General features: G+C 39.7%; 1 protein-coding gene across 1 annotated transcript in view; it reads right to left on the bottom strand.

Annotated features, from left to right (window-relative positions):
* LOC122815897 (sortilin-like) overlaps positions 1–19,444 on the bottom strand; it is a 1,006,054-nt gene extending 986,610 nt beyond the window's left edge. Inside the window, exon 1 of the mRNA XM_044088743.1 lies at positions 18,773–19,444. Coding sequence (XP_043944678.1) covers positions 18,773–19,027 — 255 coding nt within the window. The 5' untranslated portion in view covers positions 19,028–19,444. The remainder of the gene's footprint in view (positions 1–18,772) is intronic.
* Between the last annotated feature and the right edge of the window lie 1,560 nt (positions 19,445–21,004).

Raw genomic sequence — 21,004 nt, forward strand, 5'->3', positions numbered from 1 at the left:
AGGTGTGAGTGCAATACAGGAACTGATTTCTGAAGATATGAGGATATCACAGCCTCAGAAATGAATTCCTAAAGTGCATTTGTTCTCATGGTTGAAGTGTTAAAATGCCTAGTGTGTGGTCATTTAAACTGTAGCAAGATGTTTGTTTATATAACAATGAGCTTGTCAAATTTTCACCATGCATTGTAAAAAATAAAAAAAAAAATAGTAACTGCTTATGTATTTTTTAGCATATGATTTTTATCTACAGATGTGCCACAGACACATATCTCTGTGTCAAGAATCACATGCAAATGTGCAAAGTCCTACGAATATGGGACCAACAATTGGGCAAAAATGTACCTTTAGTCCTTTTGCTTACTGCAGGGCAGATGAGTCCTCTCTGTAATTAGTCATGGTATGGTTTGTGGCAAGTGTCTTTAAATATGGCTGGGCCAGTACGACTGATATCCATAACTCTAATGATGTTACAGACAGGGATCAAAAAGACCAAGGTCAAGGGAGTGCACCAGCATGCATAACAGAGTGACAATTACTGGCCAGCAATCTGCAGATATAATGGTGTATGTCACTGGTGGTCACAGTCAATGGAACTGCCCCTTGGCTGGGCTTACTCCAACAGAACAAGCAGGCTGGTGTGGATCTGCAATCAGGTGCACTGCAACCAGTAATGCTGTGATGCAACCTACCGTCATCCTACCAACATTCTGCCAAAATATTGATAGCTAGCTAGCTAGATAAACAGTACATCAAGACACTCCAGCACTTGGGTGGTAACAGAGACCAGGCTCAAAATTAAACTCAGAAATAAAGCATGGGCCTTATGGCGAACTACTAAACTCCTACAAGATCAGACTAAATATAGGCAACTTAGGAATGAAACTAAAAAACACATATTACTTGATAAAAAACAACACTACTGCAAGTTACAAACTTCCAACCAACACAGCCCTCAAACGTTCTGGGCAGGGCTAAACAACCTAATTCACCCTGGTAAAACTACTACCCCTGTCCCAGCTTCCCTCATTGATAAACCCCCAAAAACACTCGGACAGTTTTAATCGTTTCTTTACAGAGACTATCCAAGCCCTAGCCAGCAAACTGCCTCACAGTCCCCACAGCCCAGACAGTTTAACCCCTAAAATCCTACCTCTATTTAGCTTCCAACCAATTGCCACATCACTCGTCTGCTCCCTAATTAAAAAACTAAAACCCACCACACTCTCAGCTGACCAACTTCCAGCTGAATACTTACAAAAATCAGCAGATGCCATTGCCTACCCAGTCTCACTACTTATCAATCGCACCTTAAAAGTAGGAAAAATTCCAAATATCCGGAAGATATCCTATGTCACCCCGCTCCATAAAGGGGGTAGTTCTACTGAACTCTCCAACTACAGGCCTATAGCCATACTCTCCCCTCTGGCCAAAATAATGGAAAAATGTGTTCAAAAACAATTTATGTACCACCTAATAAATAACCATCTCTTGGCAAACACCCAACATGGCTTTAGACCCCACCACAGTACCACAACTGCCCTATCAGTCTTTACTAACACCATAAATACTCATCGTAACAATAACCATATCTCTTCAGCTTTATTCTTGGACCTATCCTAAGCTTTTGATATGGTGGATCACAAACTTTTAATCCACACCCTACAGTCATTCTGTCTAGATCCCAAATCACTGCAATGGTTTGATTCCTACCTAAGTGTCAGACAACAAGCTGTACGATGGCAGTCTAAACTCTCCACCCTATTAACTAACACCCTGGGAGTTCCACAAGGCTCTATATTAGGCCCTCTGTTATTCTCCATCTTCATCAATGATTTGCACACTGTCATACATAAAGTCAACTGTATCCAATATGCAGATGACTCTACACTAATTTGCTCAGCTACGTCCCCTACAGAGTTACAGCTAACTACCCAGACTACCTTTAACACGATAGAAAACTGTCTCTCTAACCGCCGTATGATATTAAATCCCAAAAAGACTAAAATGTTAATATTCCTCCCAACACAATGGTCCTGCACTGTAAACATCACAATTAAATCAAAGGATGGCACAGTTATCTCTACTGACCTATCTACTAAACTCCTAGGTGTTACCATCGACAACCACTTAAAGTCTGACCTACACGTAAACCAAATGATCAAAACCATCAACAAAAAAATAGGATCACTATATAGAATAAAAAGGTTCCTGACTCCCCAAGCCAAAGTAGCCATTGCTTGATCTCACCTTCTCTCTACTCTCCTGTACGCATCCCCTCTTCTTATTATTAGTAAGACAACCCTAAACAAGATTGCTACCTGTTACAATCACATCGCCAGGTTTGCTAAAGGGCTTCCCTACAGGACACATCATTGCATCAACCTATCCCAACTCGTCTGGCTCCAATTACCTAGTCTACTGCTATATAATCAGCTGATCATGGCCCATAAAATCATATATCACCCTGAGAATACCCCTGCACTCACAAACCTAATCACCCTGCATAACAACCCAAGACCTCTGCGCTCTTCCAACAGAGTCCTCATTCAGACCCACAAAACTAATAGCCAAGCCGGTGACTCTCTCCTTGCCAACTCCGTAGCCAGAACATGGAGTCTTTTACCTTCTGAGATTACCTCACTTCCTTCTATAAGTCATTTCAAAACCAAGCTCAAACAATATCTGGGGTCAAATTGGACCTGTTACTGTATCAAGCCTGGTTAATCCTCTCTCTTTGCAATTAAATTTGTAAATGTCTCCTTCTAGTTAATACAACGTCCACACGCCTTGATTCTCCTTATACGAAATGTGACACTCTTAGAATTGACAACCCTAACAAAAAAAAAAAAAAAAAAATGATACCTTGTTGTAACCTCGCTATCTTACTGTAAATATTATATCACAAAATCATATTATGTATTGTTACTAACTGATACCTTGCCTGCTTTGTATTGTTATGTTTCTGTTGTAAGGAGCTTTTCTCCCCGGGCCTCCGCTGAAAATGGACATATATCCAGTCGGATTATCCCAGTTAACAAATGTAAAATAAAATAAATAAATAAAATAAATAAATACTTTGTTGGACTGGGCTTGACAGGTTGTGCGTATATCAAAATGAGGCTGCTTAAACATGATACAAGAGTAAAACATGAGCAAAATGTTAAATGGGCAGCCAGGCAGCTTTTGTATTTTATATTTCAGTAAGCGCTTGCATCTGGAAAACAGATTTCTTCAGGCAAATGCAATTACTGATTCTGTCATTGGATTATTCTGAAGAAGCCTGGTTTCTGATTGAAAGCAAACACTGAAATATAAATAAAAAAAAAACATTCTCTGGTTGCCCTTTTAACATTTTGTTCATTTTTAGTGTGCATGTGTATGATAAAGATTAGATATAAATATATACCTGTGTGTATACTGTATATATATATATATATATATATATATATATATATATATATATATATATATACACACACACACACACACACACACACACACACACACACACACACACACACACACACACACACATATATGTGTGGGTCTACTCCTAAATTGTGAAGTTTCAAAACTTTGAATTTCTTATGGTCGAAACCATAAGATCGAAGTTTTGAAACTTCAAACTGTTTAAATGGAGATCATCGTACAGCATGTATCGGTATAGTTACCATTTTCCTTGCAGTAGTATGATCTCGGAGTTGGTATACTTAATTAACAGGGCATGTGGGGGGTGTAGGGAGGCTTGCCCCTTGCAAAAATGTAAAAAAAAAAAAAAAAAAAGATATTTTGTTTTTATTATTTTTTTACTTACATTTGAAGTTTCAAAACTTTGATCTTATGGTCTTAACCATAAGAAATTTGAAGTTTTGAAACTTTGAAGTTTAGAAGTAGACCCATATATATATATATATATATATATATATATATATATATATATAAAAATACATATGCAACCTGTAGCAACTTGCAGTGCATGAAGTAATAAGAACAGTCTTTGGAACTTCTAAACTTGAAGTTTACTTACAGAGTTGAGGAAATATACTTTCTTGCAAATGTGCAGGAAAAGGAAATGCAGTTACAAATACACTTTCCTGTGTTCAGTTCATGTTGGCCAATACGCCCATGTCTAGAACTTGCCCACTATCATTAGGTCTGGAGTAAAATAGAAATAAAATGATGCTAAAGCCTTATGCCTTACACTTCAAAGCCATGTCTTTTCTGTCAGGATGAAAAGCTTAATTTGCTTTGGGCTTAACTTTGCCTTTGTCTTGTCGTGAATCTGTTTTTTTCCCCCAATGGACATAGATTTAATGTCAGTTTTAATCCTTAAAAATTCTTTCTTACAACAACATAACAATAACAACAATTTCTTATTGACAAGCTAGAGAATAGAGAATGGCAGTGAAAGTTTTATACTCTTCATCTAGGTTTTTATGGTTTAACATTCTCAAAATGGACATCTACATGAAACCTTGAAAAAGTGTTGTTTTGTTAATGATTCGGTTATATTGTTTATGTCATCTTTAGAAAACAGACGATTGCCACTTATGTCAAAGCCAAAGGGTAAAAAGGTCACTAAGACAACCATTAACCAAAAATTATAAAAAAGGCCCAGCAAAGCTAGAATTTTTACTCTGCAATACATTAAATCTTGTAGTGGAAGTGTAAGGGATACATGCAAATGACCTTTAAGGACATAACAGCATTTCAGTTACATGGTTTTTGAATGTTCATAACATTTTACTTTTACTTTAGAGTTTAGTGGTACTTTCAGGCTGATAAAGCTAAACCCCACAAATTGTAGCCATGCTTGTTTTTGCCCTTTATCTAAGCTCATCAGCACAGCACGAGTGGACTGTTTGCTCATACTTCAAAACACAAGTAATTTCTATGGTATCTCCGAAGGCTCAAATAACCGATTAATCACTGTATATTAATCAGATCAGATAATGGTAGTAGAGGTAACGAACTTAAACTCGTCCTATGTCCAAAAAACAAAACAAACAAAATATATATATTTATATATATATATATATATATATATATATACACACACACACACAGACACACACACACACACACACACATATATATATATATATATATATATATATATATATATATATATATATATATATAAATAAAATTTGAAATATTATATGGAATTACTAAGTATTCAAAAGTAATCCAAGCAGGGTACACAGTCTGTTTCTAGACAAAAATTGACTGGAAACAGACTTTCTACCCTGATTGGATTACTTTTTGAATACTTGGTAATTCTGTATAATATTTCAAATTTTATATATATATATATATATATATATATATATATATATATACATACACTTTTTTTTTTTGACTTAGGACAAGTTTAAATTTGCACAGAGCTTGTAAATGCTGGGATGTCTTTAAGGGTTCATTTGCATATGTCTAATGGGCCTCCACTGCAAGAGGTGTAAGGTATTAGACTGTCATTTGTGTTTTGATTCATTCTTATTGTTTTTCTTTATGCCTGCTTCATACCTCCCTAGTTTTCTATTTCTTCCCATTTCTATAAAAGATGCCTAGAATGGCACAGAAGTGTCCATACGTGGAACTTATCTTAAAGAAACTGTGAGCTTTGGCCAACTGAGACCTACATGAGTGGAGTTAAGTAGATTTTTACCTGCACTTTTATCAAATAATACACGATTTAAAGTAATTTGTTTGTGTTGCATTGAGCAATATCTAGCTGGAAGTTGACAGTTTTTTCAGTAGGTCTTATACAAGTGGTATTTTCAGTTAAGGCTTGTTAAAAAACCTGCATAGCCAGCGATAAGTGGGGGTAGTTTACCTCATTGTTATTCGGTTTCTGTCTTATACCAGTGGTACAGTGAATTGTTTTCTGTTTAAACTGTGAGCTTTGGCCAACTGAGACCTACATGAGTGGAGTTAAGTAGATTTTTATCTGCACTTTTATCAAATACAAATATGACTCGGTCATTGTACATGCTGGCGTGAATGACCTGAGATGTACCTCCCTCGACTACATGAAAAGAGACATAGAGGAGCTCTCTGATCATGTAGCCCAGTCCGGTATGACACTGACCTTGAGCAGCATCTTACCCTCACCTAGATTGATGCCACAGTATAAAGACAAAATGATTGATTTTAACAATTGGCTAAAATTGTGGTGTCATTCAAAGGGGATCCAGTGTCTGTCAGCCTGGGATGACATGCTCGACAAGCCACGTTGCTTCGCTAGGGACGGCTTGCACCTGTCACCCCTGGGCTTTTGGATATTGGCAAAGGCTCTTGCCACCCCCATAGTGCCTTTTTTAGGCAAGGCTCAAAAGTCAAACCCACCTCCATAGACAGCACAAGGAACAAGAAACTAAGGGTAATGCTGCTAAACGCCAGAAGTCTTAACCTCAAGATGCACGCACTCGAAGCTCTCCTCAGTATGGAGAACATCGATATCTGTGCAATGACAGAAACCTGGTTCAAGGCTCCAGACAGCACCACAGCACTACCAGGTTATACCTCATATCATGCTTTTCAGCCCCAAAACCCAGACCGAACCACAAAAGGAGGGGGAGTTTCCATATTTATCAAGGATATCCACACCTCCAGGTTAGTGGCATTGCACAAAGTATCGGAGACCATCCATGTGCAACTGACAGTGGGCAAGACTGCTTTTCAGTTTATAGCATCCTACAGACCACCCTCTCAAAGTCAGGAATCCCACTCGGCTTTCCTGAAAACATTGGAGAACATGAAGATCTCTCCAAACTCCATTATATTGGGTGGCTTCAACTACCCAAACATAGACTGGGAGCATTACTCACGCCCCAGCACCTTAGCCCAAAGGTTCCTGGAATTTATAAACACAAATGCTATGGAACAACTAGTCACCACTCCCACAAGAGGGGAAAACATACTAGACCTGATCATTACCAACTTGGGGACTCTATGCTCCATACCAGAAGTATATCCCTCATTGGTAAGATCAGACCATAAATTAATTTCACTGGATATCCACATCCCGACCCCACCCCCAGCCCAGAAAACCACAGTGAAAAACTTCTCAAAAGTGAACTTCACACTTCTTAAAACCAAATTGGAATACTTCAAGGCCCCAGGGCCAGTGGAAACTACGGCCCAAACTGCAGAATCCTATATAAATGCATTCTACGGACATCTCCAGGAATGCATGGATCATGCTATCCCAAACAAAATCAAAACCCAATCATCCCAAGGCAGGCATCCAGTCTGGTGGACCCCAGCCATAAATAAACTGTACAACAGAAGGAGAAAGCTACTACATGACAGAGCAAAATCCCTAAAAGGGAAGGCATCTCTGATCAGTACTAGCAAAACATTACGATCCCTCATAAAATCCTCCAAGGCCATCTTCGAGAGAAAAATTGCACAGGACACTAAAGACAATCATAAGGCTTTTTTCAGTTATGTTAGGAACCTGGGATGCAACTCCCAGACTTGTTCTGAGTTGATTCTAAATGACAAAAAATAAAGTGAACCCACAGACATCGCCAATATCCTGGCAGACAGGTTCAGTGCAAACTTCTCCACTCCCTCCCCCCCAAAAGAGCAAGTATCTATCCTGGCAGAGTGCAGCCTCCCAAACATCTCTGATGCTCAGGTGAAGGCCGCCCTGTCCAAAGCAAAAAACACTGCTTCCATGGGACCAGATGGCATCCCAGGTTGCGTCCTACATGAACTCCAAGAAGAACTAATCCCTCAAGTAAAACTGCTGTACAATCTCAGCCTCACTACAGGATATTTGCCCAAAGAATGACGTACAGCAACAGTGGTCCCACTCCACAAAGGTGGCACTTCTACGGACCCTGGAAACTATCGCCCCATAAGCCTGACTAGCCTAGTCTGCAAGGCTATGGAGAGGATCATCATGGAACTCATAAACAAAGACATTGGGGACCTACAGACACTTGATCCTACCCAATGTGGCTTCATCAAGAGCAGATCCTGCCTTTTGATTAAGGTCGACTTCTTCGAAACAGTCACCAAGACCATAGATGAAGGGAAGGTAGTCCACACAGCCTATCTGGACCTCGCAAAGGCATTTGACACAATACCCCACTCGGGCATCATAGTTAAGCTATCCAGCCTAAATATAAACCCCTATGTCACAAGATGGGTTGCAAACTGGCTCAAAGACAGAACCCACAGAGTCAGAGTTGCTGGAGCCATGTCAGACTCAAAACCAGTCACAAGTGGTGTCCCACAAGGTTCTGTCCTGGGATCTCTCTTGTTCAGTATTTACTTTTTTGAGGTACAGGCCAATGTGGGAGGACTATGGCTCACCAAGTTCGCAGATGACTGCAAACTGGGCACCATAATCGACTCTCCAGCTGACACAAACATCCTTTAAAAAGGTCTCGCAGAGACAGATAACTGGTGCCAGAGCCATGGTCTAAAGCTAAATGCCAAAAAGTGTATAGTCATACCCTTTGGCAAAAACAATATGCCCACAAATTACCAAATAGGTGGTATCCCATTAAGTACAGAGAAAGTAATTAGGGATCTGGGGACCCAAGTTGATAGCAATCTCTCCTTTGACAACCACATTGCCAAAGTGGTTAGAAAGACCTTCTACATAGCCCACCTCATCATGAAAGGATTCACATCTAGATCAAGAGAGGTAATCGTACCCCTTTATTCATCCCTCATCAGTGCCATCACAGAATACAATGCCCCCTTTGGGATGTACCTTACCTGACACCTGCAGCAATTAGAAAGACCCCAAAAGTACCTCACCAGGAGGATCAAGGGACTCAAACAGATGCCATATGCTGCTCAGTTAAAAAAACTCCAGCTCTACTCAGTTGCATACCGCCTACTTTGAGGCGATTTATGCCTGACATATAAAGCTATGTCCAACCCAAAATTAATGGACATGCTCCACCTCAGTAAATCTAAATCCCTTAGAGCCAAGCGCTCGAGGGACTTGAACCTCAGCACAGAAATAAACAGAACATGCTGGAGAGACAGATTCATAACCCAGAGGCTCCCTTTGCTCTGGAATAGAATTCCAATTCATGTTAGGCAGAGCACCTCACTGACTCTCTTCAAGAAGAATCTTGATGAGTGGATGGGGGGTCGTAGGTTTGTCTTGGGGATTACTTCCATGTCACTATTAGACAGAGGCACAGTAAACTAAACTTTAAAAAGGGCACAGTATACTCAAATCAAGGGGTGGCATAAGCCAAACACAATCGGGCTAGGCTTATAAATGCCCCAGGGCAGATAGCTTAGTATGAACCTATGAATACATGATTTAAAGTAATTTGTTTGTGTTGCATTGAGCAATATCTAGCTGGAAGTTGTGACTGTTTTTTCAGTAGGTCCCCACCTACCCTCCCTGTTTTTGTCTTGATGTTAATCTTGGTGGCTTTGAAACTGCCCGCCCCTCTTGTAAATTTGCACTTGGATACTCCACCTGGGCCCATCTCATTTGCTCACTCAAAAAAAAATGTATCTGCTTTTACTGTATTTGTGTTTCTTCCTACTTTATTTTGCTTTTGTGTCATCTTAAAAGTACTCAGTTGTATTTATTACTGCTTGGTGTAACTCATTCTAAGCCTTTTAGTTTAAGCACTTGGGCTTCAGACCAGTTGTTTTACATTAAGAAGGTTTGTGGTCTGCAATGTAGTGGCAGGACAGGTAGCTTACATCCTTCTAAGTTGGGAACTGCTGACTGAGGGCTCAGTGTCTGTTATTCTAAAACTGTATTAATTCTGGTTAAACCACTTTGGCTTCAGGCCAGTTATTTTACATTAAGAGGGTTCGTGGTCCGCACTCTTGTGGGAGGAGAGGCTGGACTCTGCCCTTCTGAGCTGGGAATTTCTGGTTAAAGGCTTATAGTGCCTGCATATTTTAACTGCTTCTTACTGAAACTGGTACACCTTGTTTGCTGTAGCATAGACTAGATCCAGTCCTGCTGAATCTAGCTTTGTTTGTATAACTTGAGCACTAATCCAGGCATTCTTTAAAGTATTCAATTGTATTTATTACTGCTTGGTAGTAACTTGATTAAAGTGTAGCTATCATTCTAAGTTTTTTGGATTAAGCACTTGGGCTTCAGACCAGTTGTTTTACATTAGGAAGGTTTGTGGCCTGCACTGTGGTGGCAGGACAGGTAGCTTACATCCTTCTAAGTTGGGAACTGCTCATTGAGGGCTCAGTGTCTGTTATTCTAAAAGTGTATTAATTCTGGTTTAAGCACTTGGGCTTCAGGCCAGTTATTTTACAATAAGAGGGTTTGTGGTCTGCACTCTTGTGGGAGGAGAGGCTGGATTCTGCCCTTCTGAGCTGGAAATTTCTGGTTAAAGGCTTATAGTGCCTGCATATTTGAACTGCTTCTTACTGAAATTGGTACACCTTGTTTGCTGTAGCATAGAATAGATACAGACCTGCTGAATCTAGCTTTGTTTGTATAACTTGAGCACTAATCCAGGCATTCTTTAAAGTATTCAATTGTATTTATTACTGCTTGGTAGTAACTTGATTAAAGTGTAGCTATCATTCCAAGTCTTTTGGATTAAGCACTTGGGCTTCAGACCATTTGTTTTACATTAGGAAGGTTTGTGGCCTGCACTGTGGTGGCAGGACAGGTAGCTTACATCCTTCTAAGTTGGGAACTGCTGATTGAGGGCTCAGTGTCTATTATTCTAAAAGTGTATTAGTTCTGGTTTAAGCACTTGGGCTTCAGGCCATTTATTTTACATTAAGAAGGTTCATGGTCTGCACTCTTGTGGGAGGAGAGGTTGGCCTCTGCCCTTCTGAACTGGGAATTTCTGGTTAAAGGCTTATAGTGCCTGCATATTTGAACTGTTTCTTACTGAAATTGGTACATCTTGTTTGCTGTAGCATAGACTAGATCCAGGCCTGCTGAATCTAGCTTTGTTTGTATGCTTGTTATTTCCCTGAAACACTAATTCCACCTAAAACGTGGCTTTTCAGCACTTCTGTGGATCCCTAGTGATATCTGCATTGCTTACTGTACTTATTTCCTTGTTTCACTTGAATGAAAGTTACTGTTTGTTGTTTTTGCATTTAAGTTACCTGTAGCACATTGCATTTAAGTTACCTGGCACTTGCTCACTAAAGCAATTATATAGGTCAGCGCTAAAAAATTAAAAGCACTACACCCTCACAAACTCCCCTTGAGTACCTTGTTCCCCATTGGCCCTTTTTTTTTCAATTGTAAAGGAATTCCCAATACTATTCTAGCATGTCCAAAGGTCAGTTGTCAATCTCCTCTCCGGTCCAGCTGGTGAATCTGAGAATCTTGAGGCAATGTTACAACTGCCTCATGTACACAGACAACCTTCTCCTCCTCCCAACAAATTCCAACACATGTGAGAGATACAACCATATAGCCAAACTGGAGGCTAAGCTCTCTCAACTCAGTACTGGCATAACCAGTCAGGAGGAAAAGGAAACCACACTCACTACAATTCCAGTCTCACATAGACCTACCACGACAGCAAATCAAACACATAAACACACAAAAACATTCTCGGAGGCTCTAAATAAAAATCTGCCTAAGTAGCAGAGACCTCCAAAGCAGACACCCAAGCAACCACTATCCCAAAACAAAACACGTGTAACACATAGCTCACAAAGCCAGTGTGCCGAACAGTCACAGCCCTTAAGGCTAAACAACACACCTGATATACTTGTAATAGGTGACTCTATCGTCAGGCACACTGACGTCCCGCTCACCAGGCTGAACAAGGAGAAGGTCACGGTGAGCTGCCTGTCGGGTGCTAGGATCCGCCACATAACACAAGCACTCAGGTCACTCCAAGGCAAGTACAAATATGACTCAGTCATTGTCCATGCTGGTGTGAATGACCTGAGATGTACCTCCCTGGACTACATGAAAAGAGACATAGAGGAGCTCTCTGAGCATGTAGCCCAGGCCGGTATGACCCTGACCTTGAGTAGCATCTTACCTTCACCAAGAATAATGCCACAATATGAAGACAAGATGATCAATTTCAACAACTGGCTTAAGTATTGGTGTCATTCAAAGGGGATCCAATGCCTGTCAGCCTGGGATAACATGCTCGATAAGCCACGATGCTTCGCTAGGGACGGCTTGCACCTATCACCCCTGGGCTTTCGGATATTGGCAAAGGCTCTTGCTACCCCCATAGTGCCTTTTTTAGGCAAGGCTCAAAAGACAAACCCACCTCCATAGGTATCACAAGGGATAAGAAACTAAGAGTAATGCTACTCAAAGCCAGAAGTCTAAACCTCAAGATGCATGCAGTCGAAACTCTCCTTAGCATGGAGAACATCGATATCTGTGCAGTAACAGAAACCTAGTTCAAGACTCCTGAGAGCACCCCAGCACTACCATGTTATAACTCATACCATGCTTTTTGGCCCCAAAACATGGACCGAACCACAAAAGGAGGGGGAGTATCAATATTCGTCAAAGATACCCACACCTCCAGGTTGGTGGCATAGCATGAAGCATCAGAGATTATCCATGTGCGCCTTCCAGTTTATAGCCTGCTACAGACCACCCTCCCAAACCCAGGAACTCCACTTGGTCTTCCTGAGAACACTGGAAAATATGAAGGTCTCTCCAAACACCATTATATTGGGCGACTTCAACTACCCAAACATAGACTGGGAGCATTACTCTAGCTCCAACACCCTAGCTCAAAGGTTCCTAGAATTTATAAACTCAAATGCTACGGAACAACTTGTTACCACTCCCACAAGAGGGGAAAACATACTGGACCTGATCATCACCAACATGGGGACTCTATGGTCCAGACCAGAAGTGTATCCCTCACTGGTAAGATCAGACCATAAACTAATCTCACTGGATATTCACAACCCGACCCCACCCCCTGCCCAGAAAACCACAGAGAAAAACTTCTCTAAAGCAATCCTTCAAAGCCCCCAGGCCTGTGGAAAATATGGCCCAGACTGCAGAATCCTTTCTAAACGCATTCTATGAACACCTTCAGGAATGCATGGATCATGCAATCCCAAATAAAACCAAGACCCAATCCTCCAAAAGCAGACGTCCTGTCTGGTGAACCCCAGCCATAAACAAACTATACAATAGAAGGAGGAAGCTACTACATGATGGAGCACAATCCCAAAAAGGGAAGGCATCTCTGATCAGTATTAGCAAAAAACTACGGGCACTCATAAAATCGTCTAAGGCCAGCTTCGAGAGAAACATTGCACAGGACACTAAGGATAATCACAAGGCTTTCTTTAGTTATGTTAGGAACCTGGGTGGGAATTCTCAGATATGCTCAGAATTAGTCCAAAATGACAAAAAATACACTGAACCCACAGACATTGCCAACATCCTAGCTGACAGGTTCAGCGCAACCCCCCCCCCCACCAAAAGGGCAAACATCTATCCCAGCAGAGTTCTGCCCCCCCCCCTGACATCTCAGATGCTCAGGTAAGAGCCGCCCTCTCCAAAGCAAAAAACACAACATCAATGGGACCAGACGGTGTCCCGGGCTGCGTCCTACATGAACTCCAAGAAGAGCTAAACCCAAACATAAAACTACTGTTCAATCTCAGCCTTACTACAGGATATGTACCTAAAGAGTGGCGTACAGCAATGGTGGTCCCTCTCCACAAAGGTGGTGCCTCAACGGATCCTGGAAACTATTGCCCCATAAGCCTGACTAGCTTGGTCTGCAAAGCTATGTAAAGGATCATCATGGACCTTATAAATAAAGATATTGGGGACCTACAGACACAGGATCCTACCCAGTTTGGCTTTGTTAAGGGCAGATCCTGCCTCTTAAACCTGGTCAATTTCTTTGAAACAGTCACCAAGGCCATTGACGAGGGGAAGGTGGTCCACACAGCCTACCTGGACCTCACAAAAGCCTACGATACAATTCTCCACTCGGGCATTATAGATAAGCTCACCAGCTTAAATATAAACCCCTATGTCACTAAATGGGTTGCAAACTGGCTCAAGGACAGAACCCACATGGTTAGAATTGCTGAAGCCATGTCAGACTCCAAACCAGTTACAAGTGGCGTCCCACAAGGCTCAGTCCTGGGACCTCTCTTGTTCGGTATATATTTCTCAGAGGTACAGGCCAACACGGAAGGACTGTGGCTGACCAAGTTCACATATGACTGCAAACTGGGCGCCATAATCGACTCTCCAGCCAACACAAGCATCCTCCAAAAGGGCCTCATAGAAACAGACAACTGGTGCCAGAGCCATGGCCTCAAGCTAAACGCCAAAAAGTGTATAGTCATCCCCTTTGGCAAAAACAAAGTGCCTACAAATTACCACATAAGGGGTAATCCATTAAGTACGGAAGAAGTAATTAGGGACCTGGGGACCCAAGTTGATAGCAATCACGTGGCCAAAGTGGTTAGAAAAACATTTTATGTAGCCCACCTAATCATGAAGGGATTCACATCTAGATCAGGGGAGGTCATCGAGCCTCTTTACTCATCCCTCATCAGGCCCATAATTGAGTACAATGCCCCTTTTGGGATGTACCTTACCAGACACCTGCAGCAACTGGAAAGACCCCAAAAGTACCTCACCAAGAAGATCAAAGGGGTCAAACAGATGCCATATGCTGCCCGGTTAAAGAAACTCCAGCTCTACTCAGTGGCATACTGCCTGCTCAGAGGCGATCTGTGCCTGACGTATAAAGCCATGTCCAACCCGGAATTAATGGACATGCTGCACCTCAGAAAATCCAAATCCCATCGAGCTACGCGCTCGAGAAACTTGAACCTCAGCACTGAAATAAATAGGACATGCTGGAGGGACAGATTCATAACCCAGAGGCTCCCTTCACTCTGGAATAAAATCCCAGTCCAGGTTAGGCAGAGTCCCTCATTGACTCTCTTCAAGAGGAATCTTGATGAGTGGATGGGGGATCGTAGGTTTACCCCGGGTATCACTTCTGTGTCACTGTTAGACAGAGGCACAGTATACTAACCTCAAAAAAGGGCATAGCAAAATTAATTTAAAATGGGTGGCGAAAGCCAAACACACTCTGTCTAGGCTTATAAATGCCCTAGGGCAGATAGCCTAGTATGAACCTATGAACCAATAAGAAGCTGCACCAATAATCACAGTACTAGATGAGCCTTTATGTAGCCACACTCCCTTAAAAAATTCTGTGTGTGTGTGTGTGTGTGTGTGTGTGTGTGTGTGTGTGTGTGTGTGTCTGAGCTATTTTAGTAACATTACATTCTAAAAGGTTATGAAAAAAACTGTAAGCTTTAGGAAGCTGTCTGATCTTTATCTCATCTCTTGCACATGTGATTAGTGTAGGGACCTCTCTGAAGTTTGAAGAAACACATCTACAGATTCATATCAATGTCTAACTAGTCTACTTTCACATGAAAGGAAAGTGAGAACCTATATTTGTATACTTCAAGAAAAGCTATAGATTACATTTAAATAGTGTTAAAAAAAAAGAGTTTTGAAATGCACAACCAAGATGAAAATATTGATTCTGAGAACAGTATAAAAGAGAAGGTTAATGTTCCCATCTGGATGGAGCGCCCTTAAATAACCAAGCTTTACTATAAACATTGCAGTAATAGTGCAAAGCCAGAGGGAAAGTTGATGATACAGTATACTTGGTTTTTAAACATTCCAGAGCCACAAAATTGTGGATGCATGTGTCTACATGAACCTACATATGGCAAAGCTCAGATTTCTTGTTTTTGGAGATTTGCCAACAGCGTACTATTATTTAAAGAATCTTGAGCTCACGAGTCATAATGAAAAATAAATAAATAAATAAAAACAGTTATGCCAAATGGCTATAAGTGATTTAATAAAATGATTAGATAAATAGAAATACCCAAGTGGTGTTTAATAAGCATGCTGTATAAGAAAATTATGAGTCTAGACAGTTATGCCTATACAGAATTCCATGGATCGATATATAACATATGCATGTGGATCTGTTTTTTTATTAAATTTACATTGTATCTGAATACATTTGGAATGCTGTATGGTCTGGCCTAGGTGAATTCCCTCACATCTTGTACCTACAACTCACAGTTTGTCAAAGATATATAATTATTCTTTAAATTTAAAATGTGTGTACAGTTTGTATATTATTTTTTTTGCTATGATCCCAAATTCTGCCTATAATTTAAATAATTAATATTAATCTAGCAGGTGGCTTAATTTGTAGAATTTTATACAGCCATTATACCACAGATCCCTTGAATTTTAGAAACATGGCACTGAAGTGGATGTGTAAAATCCTACAATAAACACCAACAAACTATATTTTATTTTATATAACAGTAATAACAATTATATAAAACAGTAGCAATTAATTGTTAAACAGTTGTTCACTGCCCATGCTACATCCCCCACTCCCTTTATTCTAAAGAGTCGTGGCTGCGTTTTAATACCAAGTCCTTTTAAAATATTGTTATCCCTATACTGACATCACTGAACCTTGAGTGAACATTACTGGTGACATCAGAAAGGGACAGCATGGAGGTGCACCCACATATTTTAATGAATGCATAGGGTCCAACATATGGATACACCCCCTAGCTATCCTGACACTAATAGCACCAAGAGATACAGTAAAACTATGTGTGCAAATTTTAATAAAGAAACTGCAGAGCTTTTTATGAAGAAATTGTTTAGAAAATCTGATAATAAAGTATGATAGGATTAAAAAGTGCATTATAGCACTTAAGCTATTAAGCTCAAAGATATATATGTATATGTATATCCATATCTCTCTCTGTATATATATATATATATATATATATATATATATATATATATATATATATATATATATATATATATATATATATATATATATATAGCAAGCTGGAATGCTTTAAGAAAGGAACTCAAAGTAGCTTATTGTCATCTATAACAGGTAGTGGAAAATACATATCCACCCAGGCTATACCACAGTCAACATGCAAACAGGTTCATTTCTAAATCTTATGACGTACAGGCCTGCAAGAAGTTTAATTAACATGTGATGTGTCAAGTCATATTTCCAACATAGAAATAAGCATGATTGCCTCATAATTCACCAACTTGCTTTTCCAGATGGCACCAAAGAACCCTGCATTAAATGAAAGTGGCACAATAAAAGATCCCAGTAAACCACAACATCAAACTGCAGCCATTTCACAAGCAATGTTACCATGTAAAATGTTTGTTTTGTTTTTCATAGTGATGGAGTCAAGATATGTACAAATCGAACCTTGGTTTGAAGGGATCAGTAATATTTCTACATCAGGCATAGCTCTAAGTGAAAAGGCTTCATCCGTAAAAGGGAGGTTCATGGCAAGGGACATGCCTTGCGAACAAACCATAATTACTGCAGCATGAGACAAACTTTATGGCATGAACTGAGAGACTGGAGCAATAAAATGTTCACAGATGGAGAGCTAGTATTTCTGCCACTATTTTTACTTACTGTTTCTATTGTTTAATTCATTGACTGGATTGCTGATAATGGCCAAATAGGACAACTAAATTAAATTATTTATTTGACTGGGAAAGTCCAAATGGGTACAGGTGCCTTTCTCAGTGAAGGCTCAGGAAGAAAAGCTCCAAGGTATCATATTTAATGTAATCAATATTTACAGTAACAGAAGTTATAAAGCAGTTTTGATGAATACAGTGAATTGTCTGTATAGTAACATTCGCACTGATATTCACAAACATAAAATGTATAAGCTTTGTAGCCAGACTTTACTTATACAAGACAAGAGTGGTGTATGAGACAGGTATGAGTAATATAAGAAAATAAATGATTTATTAGAAAATCGCATCCCTGTCTTATACACCAGTTTAGGTTAACAAACATAGCACCTGCACACATTAAAACAGAGCACTCAGTACTGAGCATTTATATATAAATATAGATAAATACATAATTATGTCTATATGTATCTATATAGGTCAATTATATCTGTCTCTCTCTTGACTACAACTAATCTAAATGTCTTAGTGCTTGAGCATGTGGAGTCGGAGTCCCTGTCATCAACCTGCTGTGATTTCAAGTTGGGAGTCCAGAGAAGAAACACACAAACACAAATACATGTCTCTATCTATCTATCTATCTATCTATCTATCTATCTATCTAAACACACACACACACACACACACACACACACACACACACACACACACACACACACACACAAATACATGTCTATATCTATCTAGCTAAAACACACACACAAACACATGTCTATATCTATCTATATAAAACACACATATACACACATACACACACACAAGTACGTCTATCTATCTAAAACACACACACACACACGTCTATTTAAAACACACACACTCACACACGTCTATCTATTTAAAACACACACACTCACACACACACATACATGTCTATATCTATCTGTCTATCTATATAAAACACACACACAAATACATATCTATATGTATCTATATAAAACACATACACACACAAATACATGTCTATCTATCTAAAACACATACACACACACACACACACACACACACACACACACACATGTCTATATCTATCTATATATATAAAACACACACACATATACATGTCTATATCTATTTATCTATCTAAATAAAACACACACACATAAATATATAACGCACACATCCACACACACAAGTATACATACAAGACACACGAACATTATTTAAATGATTGATACGATTATTGTGATTTTGCAAATCCACTTATCACACTGTTAACAAGCACTTTCTTACGTAGTGAGTGTTGCTCTGTAGTTTGGCATATTCCTCGGATGTGACAGTCACACTTGTAATGCACAAAGGCACATCCCGGTGGTTGCTGACATCTCGACTGTACCTAGCAGGCTTCACTGATGCACTTCTCACTTGTCTTTTGGTAAAGGTTCTTGTTCTTTGGTCCAAAGCAGGCGAGGGTTCCCTAACAAGAGACTGGAAGGTAACAAAAATCTGAAGGCACAAAACTGTCAACACTAGGACCGTATGAGCCATTGTGCCATGCCAAAGGAGGAAGTCCCAGTGCCTGCTCTGTCGCCTCACAGGTCACAAGTGCTAACAGGAACAGAGGGAAGTGTGAAGCAGGTGGGGAGGTTTTCTGCAGCAGAAGCAGAGTATGTGCCACAAGCCAGGTGAGTGTGCACGCGCCGTGAGCAGAGCTCAGGTGTTACTGCGCGCGCGCACCTTCAGGTTATTCCTGCAGAACAAGGATGAGTCAGGTGGTAAAGATCCTGTTACACCTGTTATGGCAGTCAATAACCGGAGGCTGAGACGGATTGCCCAAAGGTCTCACTAAGTAAACGCTAAACACTTGTCTGAATGTCCTGTGAGAGTTTACTGATGTTATGCTTCCTTAACCAGCCTTTATCAAACTGACAGGTGGGCTAGAATAGTGGAATGTGTCACCGAGTTTTAAAAGAGAAATAAAGGGCTGTGACAAACAGCAGCCTTCCGTAAAACGATATTCTTTTACGGAAGTATTTAAATGGTGAATTACGCCCTGGTCACTTCAGCAGACGGAACAATAATACTGTCACAGCCAGCCTCCTCCAGTTTGAAGCTGCACATTATTCATAGACAAAGAGTGACTTCCCTTGCCTTTTTACAGTTTTTGTATCTTCTGCTGTTATCTACATGTGCAAAAGCTTTTTGGCTGGAGAGCTACAGACCATAAAGCTGCATTTGCGACTTCGTTACCAAAATAATTTAACTTTGGAGCCTTTGCTTAACACATTAACACATTTTCCTTGTGGTCCCACGCCCACATAAACACTTAAGCTACTTGGTTAATAATAATAATAATAATAATAATAATAATAATAATAATAAAGCACCTTACTGAGTTTACATTTAAACGTCTCTTATTGTCACTTCTTAAAAAATGAATTTGAGGTGAACAGTAAGGTTTAAAGCAGACACGTCAGACAGGCAATGCAGTTACTTATATATTTTAAATATTTTATTTTCACATTTTGTTCCTCAGAAAAAATACATGCTAACACATTCATATTCTGCAAGATTTTAATGGCCTGTCGCCAGTATTTAAATCGTGTCTTATTAGGAATGTTTCACACGGCTTATTTTGGCACAGTTTATCATTCTCGATAAGATATTTAGCACCGTGGGTCAGATTAAGACCCGTGTAAATCAATTGCAAGTCATTTTCTTTCAAACAGACTTGACAAAAAAAACTAGCAAACAAACATTTAACTCATTTTTTGAAACAGTGGATTAGCGTACTCTTCTGTGGGACACTCCCCAGTACACTGCAGCCAAAAGGGCTTGACACTGCACCACTAGACAATATAATCATATTTCAAGGTGAATACACCTCAGTGGAAGGGGCTACTCTACTTCATGTGACCTTTTCCATAGTTTCACAATATTAGAATTTCTAAGTCTTATATCAAATCCATCAGGTCATCTAGGAGCATAGACTTTTTAATATTGTAATAGTATTAAATGCCATATTTATTTTTAAATTGCTGTAATTAAAGAATAGTTATTATTTTATGTGGCATTTTATTCCCCAGTCTGTGTATAAGTTGTACTGCATGTGTTCCTCCTATTTCTTGAATGTACGAAAAGTAATATTTAGCAACATTATCTCTGTGTAGTCTCTCTGGTTTGTACTGATTTCTAAACATTATTTTGAAAGCTTCATTTGTGAAATCTCTATGAGCAAAACATAGTTTGCCACAAGCAAATTTATAGTCCATATTATACAAACCTAAAATGCATTTATCACTATATTCCAAGTACTTGATGCTAGGGATTTTCTTAGTAAATCTGCATTACTCTGAATTGTTTACTTCAGCTGGTGTGTAAGTTCCAAAGGAAAAAAAATTGATTACAGCAAGATTTTATACAGATTTTAGTGTAAGTGGATCTGTGGTGTTTGCGTGTGTGTGTGTGTGTGTGTGTGTGTGCCTAACTTGCTCTGTTCTTAACATGTTGTGTGTTGTCCCTAAA

The sequence above is a fragment of the Protopterus annectens genome, chromosome 11.part0 (genome assembly GCF_019279795.1).
Source record: "Protopterus annectens isolate FY-2018-M chromosome 11.part0, PAN1.0, whole genome shotgun sequence".
In the NCBI taxonomy this organism is placed as follows: domain Eukaryota; kingdom Metazoa; phylum Chordata; order Ceratodontiformes; family Protopteridae; genus Protopterus; species Protopterus annectens.